At 40.1% G+C, this 22,857-nt stretch overlaps 1 protein-coding gene across 1 annotated transcript in view; it reads left to right on the forward strand.

The window, feature by feature from the left end:
* LOC124619879 (centrosomal protein of 120 kDa-like) overlaps positions 1-22,857 on the forward strand; it is a 191,579-nt gene that overhangs the window by 128,457 nt on the left and 40,265 nt on the right. Inside the window, exons 12-14 of the mRNA XM_047146505.1 lie at positions 3,101-3,154; positions 3,242-3,397; positions 3,484-3,623. Of these exons, the coding sequence (XP_047002461.1) occupies positions 3,101-3,154; positions 3,242-3,397; positions 3,484-3,623 (350 nt within the window). The remainder of the gene's footprint in view (positions 1-3,100; positions 3,155-3,241; positions 3,398-3,483; positions 3,624-22,857) is intronic.

A 22,857-nucleotide genomic window follows, 5' to 3' on the forward strand; every position in this document is an offset into this window, starting at 1 on the left:
GACACTGATGTGAGAGGGATGAAGATAGGGTATCTCGGCCCTGGGTTCATATCATGTATATATCATATCATCAGTGAACTAGACAAGAGGTTTTGGGAGGCAAGGAAGGTTTGTTCCAGATATAACATAAACATATTGGTGTAGGAGGGTACTATGCAGGTGGCCATAGCTCTGTTATGGATTTGTCTGTTATCTTTCCCTCAAAGGAGAGATAGTTACATATGAGGATGTAATTAGAAGTCTAAGGGATGAGGTGGTGAGTTTTGGAGTTGGAAGGATGTTGGGGGGTGTAGTGTTTGATAACAGCAAGACCATGGGTATAGGGGATGTTGGTGTTTAGGGAGGTGATATCAACACTTACAAGTAGTGATCTAGGTGGTAATTGGGTGGGGATAGTTGAGACTCAGTGTAGGATGTGTTTCATAATTTTAATATGAGGGGCTGGGGTATGAACAATTGATTTGAAGTGTTTATCAACTAGAGAGGAGGTTCTTTCAGCTGGAACACAGTAATCAGCTATGGTGGGGGGTTCACTGAGGTGACAAGAGTTATGGGGTAGGAATACACACATATACATGTAGCAGTAGTATCATGTACACAAGGTAAAAAAGGGTAGTGCCTTGGCAGAGCTGTCATTTGTACTTAGGTAATTTATGTCAAAAGATTTCTGATGTTATTATGGCCACACTATGGGAATTACAAATTTTGAATGTGGAATGATAGTTCGAGCTGGACGCATGGGACATTCCATTTTGGAAAGCGTTAGGCAATTCAGTATTCCGAGATCCACAGAATCAAGAGTGTGCCAAGATCACCAAATTTCAGTCATTACCTATCACCACAGGCAACATAATGGCCGATGGCCTTCACTTAATGACCAAGAGCAGCTTCATTTGCCTAGAGTTGTTTTTGATAACGACAAACAACACTGCATGAGATTACCACAGAAATCGATGTGGGACATACAGTAAACATATCCATTTGGCCAGTGCAGCAAAATTTGGCATTAACGGTCTATAGTAGCAGATGACCGATGCAAGTGTCTTTGCCAACCACACATCGTCTGCAGTGCCTCCCCCGGGGATTGTGACCATATCAGTTAGACCATAGACAATGGGAAAACTGTGACCTGATCAGATGAATCCTGATTTCAGTTGATAAAAGCTGATGTAGGGTTTGAGTGTGCCACTGACTCCATGACCATGGATCCAAGTTGCCAACAAGGCACTGTCAAGCTGGTGGTGGCTCCATAATGATGTGGGCTGCATTTACATGGAACACACTGGGTCCTCTGGTCCAACAAAGCTGATCATTGACTGGAAATGGTTATGTTTGGTTATTTATGTTCCCATACGATGATGAAATTTTTATGGATGACAATGTGCCATGTCACCAGGCCACAACTGTGAGCAATTGGTTTGAAGAACACTCTGGACAATACAAGCAAATGATTTGACCACACAGATCACCTGAAAAGACTCCCACTGAACATTTATGGGATATAATGGGAGGTCAGTTCATGCACAGAATCTTGCACTGGCAATGCTTTTGCAATTATGAATGGCTATAGAGGCAGCATGATACTAAGATGTAGACTTTCATGGCCAGAAATGTCATGTCCATTATAATTATCCGGGCTGTTATGCCGTGGTCGGTTGATGAATTCTCTGTCAATTCCCAACGTTTCGTCCCCGTCTGCAGAGGACATCTTCAAGGGTGTCTGTAGCTCGATTGAAGGTCCAACACACCCACTGGCTCGCTACTGACTGCCGCTAAATTCCGTGCTCATGCGCTCCCGTGCCGAGGCGTGACGTCATGTGTTTTGAAAACGTCAGTGCAATTGGCCGCTGTCCGCTGCCGTCGATCGCCATTGCCATCACCCAGTAGTGGACGGGTGGTACACATCTTCTTCAACACCAGCATCCATATACCATTTAACTTCATGCCCTCCTCCTTTTGCTTGAAATTATTAGGGTGTTTGGCGATTTCGATTGCCTCCCTGTAGAGCCTTTCGTAATATCCGCTTGTGGCCACTAGTACTTGCGTCTCCACGAAACGAATATGGTGGTTACTTGGCTGGAAAGCATACTCTGCAACAGCTGATCGTTCTGTTTCTCCTCTTCTACAATTGCTGTTGTGCTCTTCTAAACGTTTTGAAACAGGTGTGGATATGTTTGTGTGGGTACCACTAAAAGAACTGTTTCAAAACGTTCCCTGCTGGGAATTGAATGCGGGACCCCATGACCTATGTAATGAGTAGTAATCTATCTTAATTCATAGTGCCCTAGCTAAGGTTGTCAGAGGTTGGTGCTGCCAGTTTGAAGCCATCTGACCTGTTTGTTTTCTGTAAGGGGCTGTTGCTTAGATGGTTGCCTTCACCATGGCTCAAAAGTTACACCCCTGTGAGGATAATAGGACTTGGTCTAGCATTGGACAGATCGTTGTGAGACATACTTTGACTGGCTCCTCCATTCAGGCCTGACTGACAAGGGTGGTACTGTGGATATCTACGCTTCTGCTAGTATGATCTTAAGAATCTTTGACTTCCAAATGGCAATTCATCTGACTATCGGGCTAAGCCACTGCTTGATATGAGGAACATGCAAGAGAAATCACATGCGTGGACTGGTCTACAAAGCTATTAGATTCTAAACAAACTGAAATGTTGGGTATCTCGTAAAACAACATATGAAATGCAAGGGCTAGCATCAAGTCTTCCTGGTATGCATTGTTGGGCATAATGTACTATACATTCTGTGTCTTGTCCTCTGCAGGTTACAGAGAGCTGCAGCATTTTAGTATGGTCATTTCATTGGAACCAGAAAAAAATGTAGCACAGTATCTCCAGGTAGAAGATCTGTATACGTAGAATCCGTATATGTAGAATACTTTTCGTGTGTTATTATTTTACAGCATTCTGTAATCCATCATTCCTTTTATAAGCAATTTTGGTGCCAGACATAACGACCTTTAAAAATAACTGGAATTGTGCTACTCTCGTGGGCAGTGACAAAAACTGCTTTTGTTTTGTTACCAAAAGTGTGTAATCTGTTTTTTTGTAAGTTGGCTCTATTGTTACCGACACTGATTTTCTTTTCAGCTGCAAGAATTAAAGGAAATGTACAGAAAAACTCAAGATGAACTGAAAATTGAGGTAAGTATTTTATTTTCAATTCTTTGAAGTTAAAAAAAAGGAATATTTGTGAAATTCTTGCAATGCCCTGATTGGTGTGATTTTTAGCGAACCAGTCACGAACTTGCAAGACAGGAATGGGAGAAAGAAAAGGCCACATTGAAACAGAAAAACCAAAGTCTTGAGGAAGAACTTAATAAATTGAAAGATACAATCTTAATATTTAATCCCAGTGGTGAAACCTCAAACATAGTAGCAGAACTTGTAAGTTTGTATTCATATGACATTCAGAATGAGAAATTGGTAAAGATTAAGTTTTTTTTAAATATCATGTTTTGTTCACATTTCAGAAGGAAATGGAAGCCAAATATCAAGATGCCCTCCGTGCAAAAAAGTTTTTTAAAGAAGAGCTGGCCTTACTGCTCCATGAACACAGGGAAGAAATACAATCACAGATGAAACACAATAAGGAGGAACTTAAAGCCCTGGGGTAAGAGCCATCCGATGTGTTGTTTTCAGGCTGAGAATTTGTAATGAAATACATGTTTTTAATGTGAATATTGTCTCTGTCAGCTCCTGTTCAATGAAATTCATTTCTTACACAAGGAGAAGTTCTTGGTGTTCAAGAACCATTTGTGGTAAATGCCTCCTTAAACACACCATAAATCTACAGTTTTGATATTTCATAAGAAAAACTATTTTGACATTTTTATTTGCTGTCCACTTCAGTTGAATTACCTTTAAATTTATTTTAATTTTGGGAGAATGCAAATATTCATTAGAAAATGTTAAGTATATTGCATTTTTACAAGATAGTTTCTGTAGTTCATTTTGTGTACTGTGAAAGTTGCCACTTTCAGAATAATGAGCTTTTTGTAAGGGTTGTGGATCTCTGTGAACCTAAAGATACTGTCAAGCAGATTTTTTACTGTATCAGGACCTGCACCTACATGAGACTGACACGAGCTTGGTCCAATGTAAGTTTAAGAATGAAAAAATTTTGAAAGCTGGAGACAAGGTAAATAGCCTTTAAACACCAATAATGGAATTTTTACTTCTTATCATGGACTAGGTCTGTATGGTTTGATTTACCAAAGACTGTTTTTACTGAAGTGTCCTGCCACCTTGGCTTTTGAAGAGTTGTGTAACTCATTATTAATATGTTACAGTCTAAACTGGCACCTAGTGTCAGTAGGCTGCAATTTAAACAACACTAGTAGTAGCCATTCCCAGTCCCATGATTAGTGATCTGCTGACAGAAATTGGGGACATCTAAATAACAAATGAGTGTTTGCATCCAATTCCTATCTTGTATGACATATCCTCACCTTAACTGTAGCATCGCTTGTCTTCTATAAAATCTGGTTCACTGCAGTAGTTCTTATGTGGTGTTTGACCACTGTGAACTTTAGTATGACTCCCTCATCATGACAGAGTTGTAGGAAAGCCAATTGTAACTTGTTAAAGCCAATCTTGGCCTCAGAGTACCAGGGATTTATAATGTGTGGGCTATTCAGAAAGTAAGTTTCAGTTCGTTGCAAAATGGAAACCACTGTGAAAATCTGATGAAGCTTTGCATGTATTTGTTGGTCAGCATCTCTAGTACACCCATTGAATATATCACATTGCTCTTTTGAGTTCTGAACGCACAGTGAGCATGTAAAGATGCCTAGAAAATAGTGTCTCCCACTAGGTACGACAGCCACGTGAGAAATTTTACCTGAATCTGTGCAGCGCACATAACATAACTGTCATGTGTTTCCTTCTACGAGACAATTCTAAGCTGTATTCTGCAGGGCAATGAAGATGCTCCTGCAGCATTTTTTATAGGAAGTGTTTGATCACCCACAATACAGCCCTGTGAATTTCATCTATGCTCACATGAACCACTGGTTATGAAGAGAACATTTTGGCACAGACAGCGAACTGTAGACCAGTATAGAGAAGTAGCAGAAAGCACTGGTGGCTGCCTTCTACGATGAGAGTATTGGAAAGCTGGTACAATGCTACAACTAAAGTCTAAGTTGGAGTGGTGACTATATAGATAAGATGCTGGAACTTGTAGCTAACTGTTTCAAATAAAACATTTTTGAGCTTCACAGTGGTTCCCATTTCGCGGCTGATCAGAAATTACTTTACGAATACCCCTTGTACTCTTTTTTGAGTATGGCAGCAGTTGCGTTGGATAGTCTGTACAGACTATTGTCGATTGCTGTGTTGAACGACAGCTAAAATACAAAAATTCTGAAAAATCAGCAATGGCTTATCTCACTCTAATAAATAAACACGAGATTGTATTTGAACATACAATATTTCTAGTTCACACTTTGAACTACTGGAACTAAACTAAACTCCACCCAAATAGGCCATGAAGGCTCGACAGCACCGGCTGGCCGCCATATCATCCTCAGCTCACAGCCGTCACTGGATCTGGATGTGGATGTGGATGTGGATGTGGATATGGAGGGCCATGGGGTCAGCACACCATTCTCCTGGCCATATGTCAGTTTACGAATTGGGACTTTGTGATTAGGGAAGCAGTGTAAATTGAACTGTGTGTGAGAACAACTTCAATAGAGACACTGACCATACACTTAGCAACACATGGAACTGTGCACTTGCAGATACTGTTCTTTGGAAATAGAAGTGGGATCTTTGCCAGTTTCACAACGGTCATAGTTAGCCCCTGATGATGGTTACTGAGGCAGTCATCAAAAGCTTGGGATTTTATCTGAATTTAAAGTGGCAAGTTAAATGAGAACTTTTTATCCAGTTGTTCTCCCTGTTGAAAATCAAAGAAGGGCTGCCACGTACCACACAAAGTTTTCATAATGTGGTTCTTTTCATCTGTACAGTGAAGACACCTGAGTACATAATAAACTATGACTTAGGTTGTCGAGTGTTGAGTAATGTCTCCTGAACCCACACTGGACAATGATTAATAACTTTCTTGACTCAGGGATATGTACTGACTCTACATTAGATGGTGATACATGGGAGGCTTTTGTATAATGGCATATTTATTTATGTTAAAAAATTCTATTGTACTATCTGGTGGTATAACAGCCTACAGCAGATATACAATTGGGGGTTTTGTGGTTATCTCGCTATTATATAGAAAGCTTCCCTCGCTGCATTGTTCTTCAGATTTTGAGTGAATTGTATATTTTTTGGTCAATATTTGTGAGAGAATGGGGTTTCTCAGGGAAATTTGTTTTAGTGCTGCACTTTTTCCTTGAAGAATTCAAGAATACTTCTGTAGTAAATCGTTCATTTAAAGCCAGTGAGTTGATCTGTTTCAGTGAAAGTTGTCACAGCCTAAGTATACAGTTCAAGATTAAAATCCAGTTGTACTATTACACAGGACAGATAGTACCTTAGTAATGAAGCAGTATCATTTGCTTTTTATTGCACTTTGTATTTCTCATTCATCACCATCACCATCATTATCATTTATGGCATTAATGGACCTTCAAGGCCTACAGATGAAAAACAAAAGAAATAACCACACTTCAAAAAGAAAAAGAAAGCAGCACACTATAAAAAATCATAAAAGAACACATCATAAAAAGCACAACAAAAAAGGAGGTCAGTCTGTTGCAACAGAGGAGTTACCTACTACAGATGGTAGTCCATCATTGCTGGACTTTGGCTTCATCTTCCACTGCCTTTGGTTCCACTTGTTAGTACTCAATCCTTCCATCAGGTCCCTGGGTGTCCCCTAGGGCATTTTCCAGCAGGTTGAGAATCAAGGACTTGGTATGGGAGTGATCTATCAGTTTGATGGATGAAACCACTGTAGCCTCTTGTGCCCTAATATTCGGTCAGTGTGTGGAATTTCAAACTACTGGTATAGGCCTTCATTCATTTTTTGTTCCCATTTACCTTTAATGGTATTGTAGACGGATCCATAGATCTTTTGAATTATCTTCCTCTCGAAGGTGCAAGTTGCATCTTCAGTTCTTGCTGAAGTTGTGCAGGCTTCACAAGCATATAAATGTACCAGCCATGTTAGTGTCATGTACAGATGGATATAATTCTTCTGTGATATCAGTTGTGACTGGAATAAACTTTTTAGTGGACATATTAACTATGTACCTAAAAGTGATGTATTGTTCAGTTGTTGAAAACATCACTATGAACAGAGCAGAAACATCGGTAATAAATAAGCTCCAGAGAAGCAAGTTGCTTGCACTAGATATTGACTTTTGGAGGCAAAGTTGTGGCATTTCCAAGCTGGACTATGCGCCAGATACTAACATAAGAGTGGCTAAGAGTGTTGATAAATCAGTAATAGACTCTATAGAGGTGGAATGTCTAAAATGACTGGACATCTTGGAAGAACGGACATTAGGCAGTAGCCAAAGAAAGTGTGGCCTTGTGCCCCCGCAGAAAGACGGAAGTGTGGGCAACCTAGGAGAGCTAGGGTTGAGATGAATGGGACACGACGGTAGCACGAGGACTACAAGGAGGAGATTGGCATGATCAGGGGCTGTGGAATGTGGGAAGCGAGAAGTGGCATCAGCCATAGAATGCTCGCAATATGTTGACTTAAAAGAAGCAGTTTTCTATGAATTAACATTTTTCCTGCATTTAAATTGTCACTTTATGTGTTACTCATTTGGACACAATCATAGATCAGTTGTAGATCACAAAGAAACAATACATATATTGTGGTTTTCATATTACAAGTTGTTACCATATTTAACACATGTTTTCAATGAATCTTCAGTGGTATTGTATGTTTCTGGTATTTCTGTGTACAAATAAATCAGTTTTCGTGATTCTTTCTAAGTTTCAACTTGGAAAGAGTTTGTTGCAGTGGTGTCAACCTTTGTTGCCTGCCAACCATTTTATAATGTCTGTTAGTAGAAAAATTTTCTAACTGCCCACTGGTTCCACATTAATGGTGATATACAATGTCCAGTCACATTAATGTGACTATCTGCCGAAAGTCTGAATAAAAACCTTTTGCAGTGCAGGAAGAGAGAGAGAGTGAGGTTCTTTAAGGTTCAACAGGGATATGGAACCATCCTGACTCCAGTGCCATGGCCAGCTGCACTATGTTTCTCTGATAAGAACTCATGGTGCGAAGATCCCAATTGAGGTGGTCCCACAAATTCTCGATTTGGTTTAAATTTGAAGAGTGTGGTGGTCAGAGGTGTGTGATAAACTCACTGTGGTGCTCTTCAAACCACACATACACACTGTGAGCTGTGTGACGTATTGTATTGTCCTGCTGGAAGATATGATCCTGCTGAGGAAAAAAGAAACTTCATGTAGGGGTGGACATGCTCCCCAATGGTAGATGCAGACTTGTGTTGATCCATTGTGCTATCCAGAATGACAAGATCACCCATGGAATGCCACAAAAACATACTCCAGACCATAACACTCCCTGCTCGGCCTGGACCCATCCAGTGATTGTTGCAGGGTGTTTGATTTCAGATGTTTCATTTCGATGGAACATAAAATGTAATTCATCAGAAAAATTCACCTGTTGCCACTCTGTGGACACCCATTTGTGGTATTGGCATTCAAATTCCAGCCTTCATTACCACTGAACAGTGGTCACATCGATTTGTGAAATAGGCACCTGCTGTGGAGGCTCATATGGAACAACATTCTCTGAACGGATATTGAGGAGACACTGTTGGTAGCCCCTTTGTTCATCTGGGTGATCAGCTGCTCAGCAGTTGCAAGTCTGTTCACCCATACACTCTGCATCTGCCTCCCACCTGACACCCTTAATATACCTTCCCCTGCTAGTTCTGCCATCTGCTGTCTTTAAGTGGTTATTGCACGTTGATGTCAAACATAGGTGGTGGTCACCTTCATGTGACAGGACTGTTTATAAAGTAGGGAAGTAACTTTACATTATAACATTTATAATGAAGAGTTACATCAGGTTACAGCATATAACAGTTACTTACCAAATACTTTATTTCAAAATTTTATGACAAAGTAATGAAAAATTTTTTTTAAACCCGTAGTACCCAACATGAAAACTAGGTTGCCCATTAGTGGGCGGTAGGGACTGGGTTGGCTACCACTGCTTTAGAGTATCTGTTTTATCATTTGGAGCAGAGTAAGATCACACACTTTATAATCATTATTTTAGCACAGTTGCCCATTCATCTCTTTCATATCAGATGGTGATAATGGGAAAACATTGTGTGTGAAGTGAGTGGTGTCACTGGAATGTGGGTATTTTCATCTGTAAGTTGGCCAGTTGTTCAGGCCTTAGCACTGTGAATGTACTTGGTGCACTCATAAATCAATTCTTAGCTGCAACAGGCAGAAGATGTGCTTTGTTGGTGCTGCACATTTTAGCAATTTTGATTGAGATGAACTCAAGCTGCAGTGTTTGTCTTTGGCATGCCAGTGTAGAAGTGTTTACAGAATCAGTTAACTGAAAAGTGCATATTGCACAGATTTTTCATATTCCTTTTTCGTAAGACTGCATGTACAGGTTCACGTGCCAACTTGAAAGTTGTAGATTTGCATATTTTACTGTTCGCATTGTTTCTGCATATCTTTCATTGATTGTATCAATACCCGTGTGTAATTTGTTCTGTGATACATTGTAAAATATCAAACATTCTTGAGTGGGCGATAAACTCGTACTGTTATCATTAATTGTAGGCTTAAACTTAATTGTGCTCTTTTAAAATTTTTGAGAACAGTAGGCATATCCCCATTCAAAATCATTGTTCTCTAATTTCATTGTACAGTTATGTGAAAAAGCAGGTTATCTTGAGAATTTTTGGATGTTTGCAAAATTGTATTTTTGTAAGTCATCGGTCTGAGAGTTGTGAGTATGTAATTTATTTCGTAGCAAATCAGCATTTGTGGTTCTCCCAAAGAATGCATCACACCTAAATTTCATTGTATATTGACATAAGTAAGTGTGTGTTTTTGGGAATTTTTGCAAGCTAACATTGTCCTTTGCATAAACTACAAGCAATTTTTAGCAAATCAGAGATTATGATTTAGTTACTGTAGCAGATTTTCTAACTAACATATTGTGTTACATCTAGTTTTCCCCTAAAGAGGAGTAGCCCTGTGTATTATCTGCATTTATCATAAATTAACTCTGTTTTCGAGTTTGCAAATAACTATAATTAATCTCAAAATGTTTCATGACACTGCTAGTTTTCACCACAGGTTTTTGTGTTGCATTAATAGAAATCTCATTTGGTATATTTGCTTCAATTCTTATAGAAAATTACCAACTTTTTAGCACAACAAATTAAAAGATAATCAGTGGGCTTAATTTAAAGTTATTTGTTCACTGCCTTATAAAGACGTTGCACCAGCCAAATTGCAGCCCCATTGTGAGTGCTGTTCTTGAACATGGCATGAGATGACTGATGTTTGTAGGCAGCTGGAAATCACCATGACTACTGTCAAATGGTTCTCAGCTGCTGCTGGTGTGTTGGAAGAACTCCCAAGTGTCATGTACTTGTGTTAGCTGTACCTGAGGTATCTCAGGTACTATCCTCTCTCATGGATCCTGTCTCCTCTGCAGAAAGTACCGGATCTGTCATTATACATCCGCTTGAGTGCAAGTGGCATTTCAGTGGCAGATCTAGGCATCCTGTAAAGAGTGGATGGGGACCAGGAAGGACTCAGGGTGTTGTACCAATCCCAAAACCAACAAGTCTGAGGTGCTGTCTTTGACAGAAACTGAGCCAGTGGGACTCACTTCACCTGTTTTGGAGAAACCTGTTTTGTCCAGTGTCAGAAGGAGGCAGTTGTAAAAGGATAGGGGTCTATTAATTGTCAGCAGTTCAAATGTACGGCGAATGATGGTACCCTTAGGGAAATGGCAGCAACCAACTGGACCAAATGATGCCTGTTGCCTGCTCTCCAAGGTCATTTTTGGGTCATTCCAGTGACTGACAGAGAAGGTCGAGATGACCAGCCTTGTGCATGGAGTTTCAACGAAACTCACAATTTGCAACATTATCCCCAGAACTGATTGTGGCCCTTTGGTTCTGAGTCGAGTGGAAGGACTGAACCAAAGACTTCAAAAGTTCTGTGACAAGCTAGACTGAAACTTCCTGGAGTTGTGCCATAGAGTTGATTACTGTAGGGTCCCCCTAAGCTGGTGTGCACTACATATCTGAGGCTGCTACTTGGGTAGATGACTGTGTGTGGGGTTCACACAAGGATTTTTCTTAGATTAGGTGACTCTTCATCCAATCCAGATAACAATAGCTGTAGGAAACCCCGAAGTATCAGTGAGAGATTGAAAGAAATGCCTCCCACAGGTGAGAGTATTAAAATCCTAATGGTAATTTGCCAAAGCACTCCCAACAAAGTGTCAGAATTTGAAGTACTCATGAAAAGCAATGAAGCTCACATAATACTAGACACAGAAAGCTTGCTGAAACCTGAAATGGATAGCAGTGAGATTTTTGGGGAAATTTAAGTGTATATCTAAAGGATAGGCAAATGGGAAATAGAGGTAATGTATTTGTCACAGTAAGCAAGAAACTCAAATTCACCAAGACAGAAACTCAAGGTGCATCTGAGATTGTTTGGGCAAAACTCAGTATCAGGGGTGGGCATAATGATAATTGAGTCCTTCTGTCACCCAACAGATTCATATCCTGATGTAACCGAAAACTTTATGGAAAATCTCAGTTCAGCTGTTTGTAAGTTCCCCAATCATACTGTAATCATTGGTGAGACTTTAATCATCCAACAAGATAGTTATGAACCCCACTCATGATGTAAATATATTGGATCTAATGGTGTCAAATAGACCTGACGTCTTTGAGGATGTCCACATCAAAACTGGAATCAGTGACCATGACGCAGTTATGGCAACAATTATCACCAAACTGCGAAGGAGAACCTAAACAAGCAGAAAGATGTATATGTTCAGTAAAGTAGATAAAAAGTCAGTAGTGTCATATCTCAATGAGGAACTCAAAACTTTCAGCACAGGGCATGAGCATGTAGAGGAACTGTGGTTCAAGTTGAAAAGAATAGTTGGCCACGCACTGGACAGATATATACCCGATAGAACAGTTCAAGTGAGAGGGAACCTCCATGGTATACAGTCACTGTAAAGAAACTACTGAAGAAACAGAGATTACTGCATAATACTTATAAAACAAAGCGTAGAGCTATAGATGGAGAGATGCTGAATGAAACACATTTGGCTGTCAAGAGAACAATGTATGATGCCTTCAGTGACTAGTGTAGCAGCATATTATCAAGTGATGTTTTATGAAATCCAAAGAAATTCTGGTCATATGTAGAGGTCTTTAGTGGAACCAAAGTTAGTGTCCAGTCCATAGTGAATGAGACAGGAACTAAAATTGAGGGTAGCAAAGCAAAACTGAAACCCTTAACTGCATTTTCGAATGTTCCTTTACAAAGGAAAACCCAGGAGAATTGGCCCAATTTAATCCTTGTACCAATGAAAAAGTGAATGAAATAACTACTAGTGTTGGTGGTGCTGAGAAACAGCTAAAATCATTAAAACTGAACAAAGCTCCAGGGCCCGATGGAATCCCTGTCATATCTGTGTTTGTGGCTGAGTTAGCCCTATTGTAGATCCCTCAAACCAAAAAATTTGCCCAGTTCTTGGAAAAAGGATACACCTGTCTGCAAGTAGGGTAGTAAAAGTGATCCGCAAAACTACTGTCCAGTATCCTTGACATCGATTTATTGTAGAATCTTAGAACATATTCTGAGCTTAAACATAATGAGGTATCTTGAACAGAATGACCTCTTCAGTGTCAGCCAGCATGGATTTCAAAAACATCAATCATGTGGATCCCAAGCCACATTTTTCTCACATGACTTACTGATAGCTTTGGTTCAAGGCAATCAGGTAGATGCTGTATTTCTTGATTTCTGAAAAGAATTTGACTCAGTATACACCTGTGCTTATTGTCAAAAGCATGGTTGTGTGGGCTATCAAGTGAAATTTGTGACTGGATTGAGGACTTTTTGGTAGGTAGGATGCAACATGTCATCTTGGATGGAGAGTCATCACCAGATGTAGAAGTAACTTCGGAAGTGTGTTGGAACTCTTGCTGTTCATGTTGTATATTAATAGCCTTGCAGACAATAAGAATAGTAAAATCAGGCTTTTTGCAGATGCAGTTATCTAGTCAGTTCTTGATAAGATTTCAAAGTGGTGCAGAGATGAGCAACTTGCTTTCAGAAATGTAAAATTTTTCATTTCACTAAATGAAATAACATAGTATCCTATGACTATCATATTAGTGAGTCACTGATTGAATCAGCCAACTCGTACAAATACCTGGGTGTAACACTTTGTAGGGATATGAAGAAGAATGATCATGTAGGTTCAGTCATGGGTAAAGCCTTTGTTAGTCTTCAGTTTATTGGTAGAATACTGCGGAAGTGCAATCAATCTAAAAAGGGGATTACTTACAAAACACTTGTGTGACCATTTCTGGAATTTCGCTCAAGTATGTGGGACCCTTACCAGATAGGACTGACAGGGGATATTGAACGTATACAGAGCAGGGAAGCATGAATGAGCACAGATTTGTTTAATCTGTGGGAGTGTGTTGCGGTGGCCCAGTGTAACGTTAAGCGTTTTCGTGGACTTGCTTGTTGAAGAATGCTGGTTCTGCTTTTCTTGCAGCGCCAATGTCTTCTGCTGGCACCGGACGCTTCTCTGAAGATATCACTGCTAGGAAGGGGAAATTTTCACTCTCTCGCTCTCTCTCTCTCTCTCTCTCTCTCTCTCTCTCTCTCTTCTTATTTAAAAAATATGCTACTCTTGGAATATCATTCAATGCTTCAGAACATATTTATTTCCACTTGGTAAAAAAAAAAAAAAAGAAAAAAAAAGAAAAAAAAAAAAGACTAAACTTTATGACGTAAGCCCACACATTTCTGGGCACCCAGAATCAGTTTTGAACACAATTAATACATAAGCTTTTATCGTGGCTGACAATCCCCGTCCAGTCCACGTACAAACAACAGCAGTTCAACGTCTACTAAACAGTCATTATCTCGAGTCACTCCATTTGTTTTTCAACAATACAAAGCTACATTACTCTTTGCAGCCGGCCACGGAGCTTCTGGACCGTATTTGATTATCCTGAGAAAGTCTATTTAAAAAGTTTCAAGAAATGGCTTTAAATGATTCTTACATTCTTATCTCTTCACAAAATGCAGACGTGATTGCAATATTGTTGAGTCATGATTGGAGGCACTTGACTCGTAAAAATGCGTACGTGTAACAATTTGTAAGGATGTTGTTGTTGTGGTCTTCTGTCTGATGACTGGTTTGATGCAGTTCTCCATGCTGGTCTATCCTGTGAAAACCTCTTCATCCTTGCTTAACTTCTGCAGTCTGTGTCAATTTGAACTAGCTTACTGTATTCATCCCTTTGTATTTTTGTAGTGCTTGAACTCCACATGCTTACAGCTCTAGTTTTTATATTAATGGAAAATTCAGAATTTAATATGGAATGTGTATGGACATATATCTCTCTTTGCCAAATAGAGTAGGTTCTGAGCATCTGACGTCCGCATTGAAAAGAGAGAAAATCACTTAGCTTTTGGACAAAGTATTTCTTCAAAGCTAGTAGACATACACCCAACTCATACAGTCTCAGACACGTCTCCCAATGCTGTGGTCTAAAGGTGCATCTCATAATACAGGACTCTTGCCTCCAGCTGCAATGCAACTCCCTCTCCGATGCAACAGTGGCTATCAAACTGCATGTGTAAATTTTGACTTTAGGATTCAATACACAGCAGATGTGCAGTCTTGATGCAGCAGCACTGGACCGTTGCATAATGCTGTGACTGTGCAAATGAAGCTTTTAAGGAAGTCTTTCCATGAGTTGTGTATCACAAGAAATCAGGAGTACAGTGAGTCACTTATAACAACAGTGTCTGTGTGATTTACGGTGTCAAGAGTACGAGGAATGTAAAATAAGACAGACAAGTATTTTATGAAATGAACTGTCTAAATGAAACAAGTCAGTTACACTGTACAACTTGAATAATTGTTTGTTGTAATCACAAATATTAATTTTCTGCATTTATTTATTTGATGAGACAGAAGGATGTTAGGCCTAGTGTCAGTAATGTTGAGAAATAACAAAAATCACTAAAATTAAGAAAGGCTACAGGTTTGGATAGCATCTCTGTCAGATTATATATAGAATTTGCAGCTGAGTTAGCTCCCATTTTAACCATGATACACCATAGCTCACTTAAACAAAAAACTGCCCAGTGATTGGAAGACGCCATAGGGCACAATTGTCTACAAGAACGGTAGCAGAAGTGAGTGAGTTAGTTGGTTGGTTGCGTGTTCCATTGATCAGTCACACAGTACGGTAGCCATTATAATATGGAATGTGTCAAGTGCACAAGAAATGCACTTATGAAACAAGAGATATATATATATATATATATATATATATATATATATATATATATATATATATATATATATATATATATATATATATATTTTCCCCCTAAGGTAAGTCTTTCCGCTCCCGGGATTGGAATGACTCCTTACCCTTTCCTGATGAGGCAACAGTTTGTTGCGAAAGCTTGAATTTTGTGTGTATGTTTGTGTTTGTTTGTGTGTCTATCGACCTGCCAGCGCTTTTGTTCGGTAAGTCACTTCATCTTTGTTTTTTTTATATATATATATATATATATATATATATATATATATATATGTGTGTGTGTGTGTGTGCCTTTTAATATGTCTGCTTGTCTCTGTATATGTCACGAACAAACACAAACATACACACAAAATTCAAGCTTTCGCAACAAACGGTTGCTTCATCAGGAAAGAGTAAAGGAGAGGGAAAGACAAAAGGATTTGGGTTTTAAGGGAGAGGGTAAGGAGTCATTCCAATCCCGGGAGCGGAAAGACTTACCTTAGGGGAAAAAAGGACAGGTATACACTCGCTCACACACACATATCCATCCGCACATACACAGACACAAGCAGACATTTGTAAAAGCAAAGAGTTTGGGCAGAGATGTCAGTCGAGGTGGAAGTAAAGAGGCAAAGATGTTGTTGAAAGACAGGTGAGGTATGAGTGGCGGCAACTTGAAATTAGCGGAGGTTGAGGCCTGGCGGATAACGAGAAGAGAGGATATACTGAAGGGCAAGTTCCCATCTACGGAGTTCTGACAGGTTGGTGTTAGTGGGAAGTATCCAGATAACCCGGACGGTATAACACTGTGTCAAGATGTGCTGGCCGTGCACCAAGGCATGTTTAGCCACAGGGTGATCCTCATTATCAACAAACACTGTCTGCCTGTGTCCAGTCATGTGAATGGACAGTTTGTTGCTGGTCATTCCCACATAGAAAGCTTCACAGTGTAGGCAGGTTAGTTGGTAAATCACGTGGGTGCTTTCACACGTGGCTCTGCCTTTGATCGTGTACACCTTCCGGGTTACAGGACTGGAGTAGGTGGTGGTGGGAGGGTGCATGGGACAGGTTTTACACCGGAGCCAATTACAAGGGTAGGAGCCAGAGGGTATGGAAGGTGGTTTGGGGATTTCATAGGGATGAACTAAGAGGTTACGAAGGTTAGGTGGACGGCGGAAGGACACTCTTGGTGGAGTGGGGAGGATTTCATGAAGGATGGATCTCATTTCAGGGCAGGATTTGAGGAAGTCGTATCCCTGCTGGAGACCCACATTCAGAGTCTGATCCAGTCCCGGAAAGTATCCTGTCACAAGTGGGGCACTTTTGGGGTTCTTCTGTGGGAGGTTCTGGGTTTGAAGGGATGAGGAAGTGGCTCTGGTTATTTGCTTCTGTACCAGGTTGGGAGGGTAGTTGCGGGATGCGAAAGCTGTTTTCAAGTTGTTGGTGTAATGGTTCAGGGATTCCAGACTGGAGCAGATTCGTTTGCCACGAAGACCTAGGCTGTAGGGGAGGAACCGTTTGATGTGGAATGGGTGGCAGATGTCATAATGGAAGTACTGTTGCTTGTTGGTGGGTTTGATGTGGACGGACTTGTGAAGCTGGCCATTGGACAGGTGGAGGTCAACATCAAGGAAAGTGGCATGGGATTTAGAGTAGGGCCAGGTGAATCTGATGGAACCAAAGGAGTTGAGGTTGGAGAGGAAATTCTGGAGTTCTTCTTCACTGTGAGTCCAGATCATGAAGATGTCATTAATAAATTTGTACCAAACTTTGGGTTTGCAGGCCTGGGTAACCAAGAAGGCTTCCTCTAAGTGACCCATGAATAGGTTGGCGTACGAGGGGGCCATCCTGGTACCCATGGCTGTTCCCTTTAATTGTTGGTATGTCTGGCCTTCAAAGTGAAGAAGTTGTGTGTCAGGATGAAGCTGGCTAAGGTAATGAGGAAAGAGGTTTTAGGTAGGGTGGCAGGTGATCGGCGTGAAAGGAAGTGCTCCATCGCAGCGAGGCCCTGGACGTGGGGAATATTTGTGTATAAGGACGTGGCATCAATGGTTACAAGGATGGTTTCCAGGAGTAACAGACTGGGTGAGGATTCCAGGCGTTCAAGAAAGTGGTTGGTGTCTTTGATGAAGGATGGGAGACTGCATGTAATGGGTTGAAGGTGTTGATCTATGTAGGCAGAGATACGTTCTGTGGGGGCTTGGTAACCAGCTACAATGGGGCGGCCGGGATGATTGGGTTTGTGAATTTTAGGAAGAAGGTAGAAGGTAGGGGTGCGAGGTGTCGGTGGGGTCAGGAGGTTGATGGAGTCAGGTGAAAGGTTTTGTAGGGGGCCTAAGGTTCTGAGGATTCCTTGAAGCTCCGCCTGGACTTCAGGAATGGGATTACCTTGGCAAACTTTGTATGTGGTGTTGTGTGAAAGCTGACGCAGTCCCTCAGCCACATACTCCCGATGATCAAGTACCACTGTCGTGGAACCCGTGTCCGCCGGAAGAATGACGATGGAACGGTCAGCCTTCAGATCACGGATAGCTTGGGCTTCAGCAGTGGTGATGTTGGGAGTAGGATTAAGGTTTTTTATGAAGGATTGAGAGGCAAGGCTGGAAGTCAGAAATTCCTGGAAGGTTTGGAGGGGGTGATTTTGAGGAAGAGGAGGTGGGTCCCGCTGTGACGGAGGACGGAACTGTTCCAGGCAGGGTTCAATTTGGATAGTGTCTTGGGGAGTTGGATCATTAGGAGTAGGATTAGGATCGTTTTTCTTCGTGGCAAAGTGATATTCACAGCAGAGAGTACGAGTGTAGGACAGTAAATCTTTGACGAGGGCTGTTTGGTTGAATCTGGGAGTGGGGCTGAAGGTGAGGCCTTTGGATAGGACAGAGGTTTTGGATTGGGAGAGAGGTTTGGAGGAAAGGTTAACTACTGAATTAGGGTGTTGTGGTTCCTGATTGTGTTGATTGGAATTTTGAGGTTTTGGAGGGGGTGGAGCTGGAAGTGGGAGATTGAGTAGATGGGAGAGACTGGGTTTGTGTGCAATGAGAGGAGGTTGAGGTTTGCTGGAAAGGTTGTGAAGGGTGAGTGAGTTGCCTTTCCGGAGGTGGGAAACCAGGAGATTGGATAGTTTTTTAAGGTGGAGGGTGACATGCTGTTCTAATTTGTAAATGTCTGCTTGTGTGTGTATGTGCGGATGGATATGTGTGTGTGTGCGAGTGTATACCTGTCCTTTTTCCCCCTAAGGTAAGTCTTTCCGCTCCCGGGATTGGAATGACTCCTTACCCTCTCCCTTAAAACCCACATCCTTTTGTCTTTCCCTCTCCTTTACTCTTTCCTGATGAAGCAACCGTTTGTTGTGAAAGCTTGAATTTTGTGTGTTTGTTTGTGTGTCTATCGACCTGCCAGCTCTTTTGTTTGGTAAGTCTCATCATCTTTGTTTTTAGATATATTTTTCCCACGTGGAATGTTTCCCTATATATATATATATATATATATATATATATATATATATATATATATATATATATATATATATATATATATATATATATATTTGGAATGACTCCTTACCCTCTCCCTTAAAACCCACATCCTTTCGTCTTTTCCTCTCCTTCCCTCTTTCCTGATGAAGCAACCGTTGGTTGCGAAAGCTTGATTTTTGTGTGTATGTTTGTGTTTGTTTGTGTGTCTATCGACCTGCCAGCGCTTTCGTTTGGTAAGTCAAACAATACAGAGTTAAAGATTAATATTTCTATTATTTACTCCATTCCCTTAAACGGCACAAAATGCATATACTGTATTTATAGTTATATTTATTCTTGTTCAAGAATTCATCTATGGTATAGAAGTAGTTGTCAAGGAGATATGATTTCAATTTATTTTTGAAGCTATTACTGCTGTCTGCCAGACATTTTATTTCATCTGGTAATTTGTCAAAAAATTTTATAGCATCATATTTTACCCCTTTCTGTGCCAAAGATAGGTTGAGTAAAGGATAGTGTAAGTCTTTTTTTTCTGGTATTATAATCATGAATGTCACTGTTGTTTTAAAACTGCTCCATGTTGTTGAGAACAAATTTCATTAGAAAGTAAATGTACTGTGAGGCTGTTGTAAGACTTCCCAATCTTTTAAAAAGATGCCTACAAGATGTGCGACTGTGAACCCCACACATTATTCTAACCACTTTCTTTTGAGCAATGAATACTTTTTGTCTAAATGTTGAGTTACCCCAAAATATTATTCCATATGACATCAGAGAGTGAAAGTATGTTAGCTCACTAATTTCTGTATCCTCAAAATTGGCATTTATTCTGATTGCAAAAGTTGCTGAACCTAGTCACTTTAGAAGATCCAAAATATGAATTTTCCAACTAAGATTCTCATCTATGTGTACACCCAAAAACTTTGTATGCTCTATCCTGTCTACTGAATTCTGTTGATGTGTTATATTTATTGAAGGAACTGTACTTTTTGCAGCAGAAAATTGGATGTATTGTGTTTTTTCAAAGTTTAGAGCAAGCCCATTTGCAGAAAACCAATTAATGACTTTTCCAAGGACCTTATTTGTATCATTTTCAATTGGAGTTTCTTGTACTGGATTGATAATTATGCTAGTATCATCAACAAATGGTGTCAGTTCAGCTTCCTCTTTCAGATAGGAAGGGAGGTCGTTCACATATATCAAGAACAAAAGGGGACCAATGATTGAACCTTGTGGAACACCTAATGTAATTTCACCCCAGTTAGCTGAAGTAGCAAACTTATTTAAATCACTTGACCCATATAAGGAAACGTTTTGCTTCCTGTTCTGCAGGTATGACTTAAACCAGTCATATGCTATTCTATTGATACCATAGAATTGTAATTTCTGTAACATGAAGTCATGGTTCACACAATCAAATGCTTTGGACAAGTCACAGAAAATTCCTGTTGGTGACATTTTACTATTTAAAGACTCTTATGTGGATAGTGAAATTGTATATTGCTGTCTCAGTGGAACAGCATTTCTGAAACCTGAATTGTGATTTACTAAGTAGCTGGGGAAAATACCTTGAGTTAGTGATGCATTACATATGTGACTCAGAACATCAGCTATAATTGCTCCACATTGTTTTAATATCTTATTAGAGATGTCATCTACTCCAACAGAACATTTATTTTTCAAAGATTTAATAATTTTCCTTATTTCACAAGAGTTTGTTAGATGAAACTTAATCGGACAAATTTTTTTCAGAACAGACTCTTCCATGCACTGCCTGGCTTTTTCTTTTGAACAGTTCTCACCAATTTTTTCTCCTTCACTTAAGAAATGGTTGTTAAATACATTAGCTACTAGTGTACTGTTGGTTAGGATGGTCTCGTTCTCCTTAATAGTAATACTACCTACTCCCAGTGGTTACTTTTTCTGTCTCCCTTCTAACAACATTCCATATTGATTTTATTTTATTGCCAGAGTTGTTAATTTCTTCTATAACATACATATTTATTGTTTTCCTTACAACTTTTCTCAGTATGTTACAATAATTTTTATAGTGTAAAACTACTTCTGGATCTTTACTAGTTCTTGTTGTCTCACACAGTTTTCTTTTTCTTTCTGAAGACACTTTAATACCTGTAGTAATCCAAGGTTTCTTTGAAAAGTATGTGGTGTTACATTTAGTAATTTTCTTTGGGAAACAATTTTCAAAAAGGGATATAACTTTATCAAGAAATATGTTGCATTTATCATTAGAATTTGGCTCATTATATACATCTCCCCAATTAACATTTCTTAAGCTTTCTCTGAAGTGCTCTATAGATACCGGGTTGAACGACCTCTCATTTCTGAACTGTACACTCTGTGAAACAAACTGCCATCCTGTTTCATTCTCATTCTGTTTTAGAATATCAGAACATATTGTGTGCTTAAACATAATGAGATATATCGAACAGGGTGGCCTCCTCCATGCCAACCAAGATGGATTCTGAAAACTTGGATCATGAAAACTCATCTTTTATCAGACAATGTACTGAAGGCCTTAGATTAAAGGAATCAGGTGGATGAAGTATTTCTTGACTTTCAGCAAGCATTTGACCTTTTGCCATACAAATGATTATTAACAAAAGTATAATTATGTGGGATATCAAACAAAATTAGTGACTGGATTGTGGATTTCTTAGTAGTGAGGATGCAGCATGTTGTCTCAGGTGGAGAGTTGGAGGTATAGAAGTAACATACTTCTTATATGATAGCGGAACAAACACTGGTAGCACTTACTTCTGTAAAATATCTGGGAGTATGCGTGCGGAACGATTTGAAGTGGAATGACCATATAAAATTAATTGTTGGTAAGGCGGGTACCAAGTTGAGATTCATTGGGAGAGTCCTTAGAAAATGTAGTCCATCAACAAAGGAGGTGGCTTACAAAACACTCGCTCGACCTATACTTGAGTATTGCTCATCAGCGTGGGATCCGTACCAGATCGGTTTGACGGAGGAGATAGAGAAGATCCAAAGAAGAGCAGCGCGTTTCGTCACAGGGTTATTTGGTAACCGTGATAGCATTACGGAGATGTTTAATAAACTCAAGTGGCAGACTCTGCAAGAGAGGCGCTCTGCATCGCAGTGTAGCTTGCTCGCCAGGTTTCGAGAGGGTGCGTTTCTGGATGAGGTATCGAATATATTGCTTCCCCCTACTTATACCGCCCGAGGAGATCACGAATGTAAAATTAGAGAGATTAGAGCGCGCACGGAGGCTTTCAGACAGTCGTTCTTCCCGCGAACCATACGTGACTGGAACAGGAAAGGGAGGTAATGACAGTGGCACGTAAAGTGCCCTCCGCCACACACCGTTGGGTGGCTTGCGGAGTGTAAATGTAGATGTAGAACATCAGGAGTGCCCCAGAGAAGTTTGTAGAGACCTTATTGTTCACAATATATGTATAAATGACCTGCCAGACAATATTAATGGTAACATTTTGCAGATGATACAATTATCTGAAATGACATACTATCTGAAAAAAAGATGTGAATGCAGTCAGAGGTCAATAAGATTTCCAGGTGGTTCATAACCTGGCAACTTGTTTTAAATGTTCAGAAATCTAAAACTATACTCTTCACAAAATGCAGACATGAATGCAGTATTGTTGTCGTGATTGGAGGCAGTCAACCCATACAAATACGTACGTGTAACAGTTTGTAAGGATGTTGTTGTTGTGGTCTGCAATCTGATGACTGGTTTGATGCAGTTCTCCATTCTATTGTCATGCGAAAAGTCTTCATATCTGCATGACAACTACAGTCTGCGTCAGTTTGAACTTGCATACTGTATTCATCCCTTGGT

The sequence above is a fragment of the Schistocerca americana genome, chromosome 6 (assembly GCF_021461395.2).
Source record: "Schistocerca americana isolate TAMUIC-IGC-003095 chromosome 6, iqSchAmer2.1, whole genome shotgun sequence".
Taxonomy (NCBI): domain Eukaryota; kingdom Metazoa; phylum Arthropoda; class Insecta; order Orthoptera; family Acrididae; genus Schistocerca; species Schistocerca americana.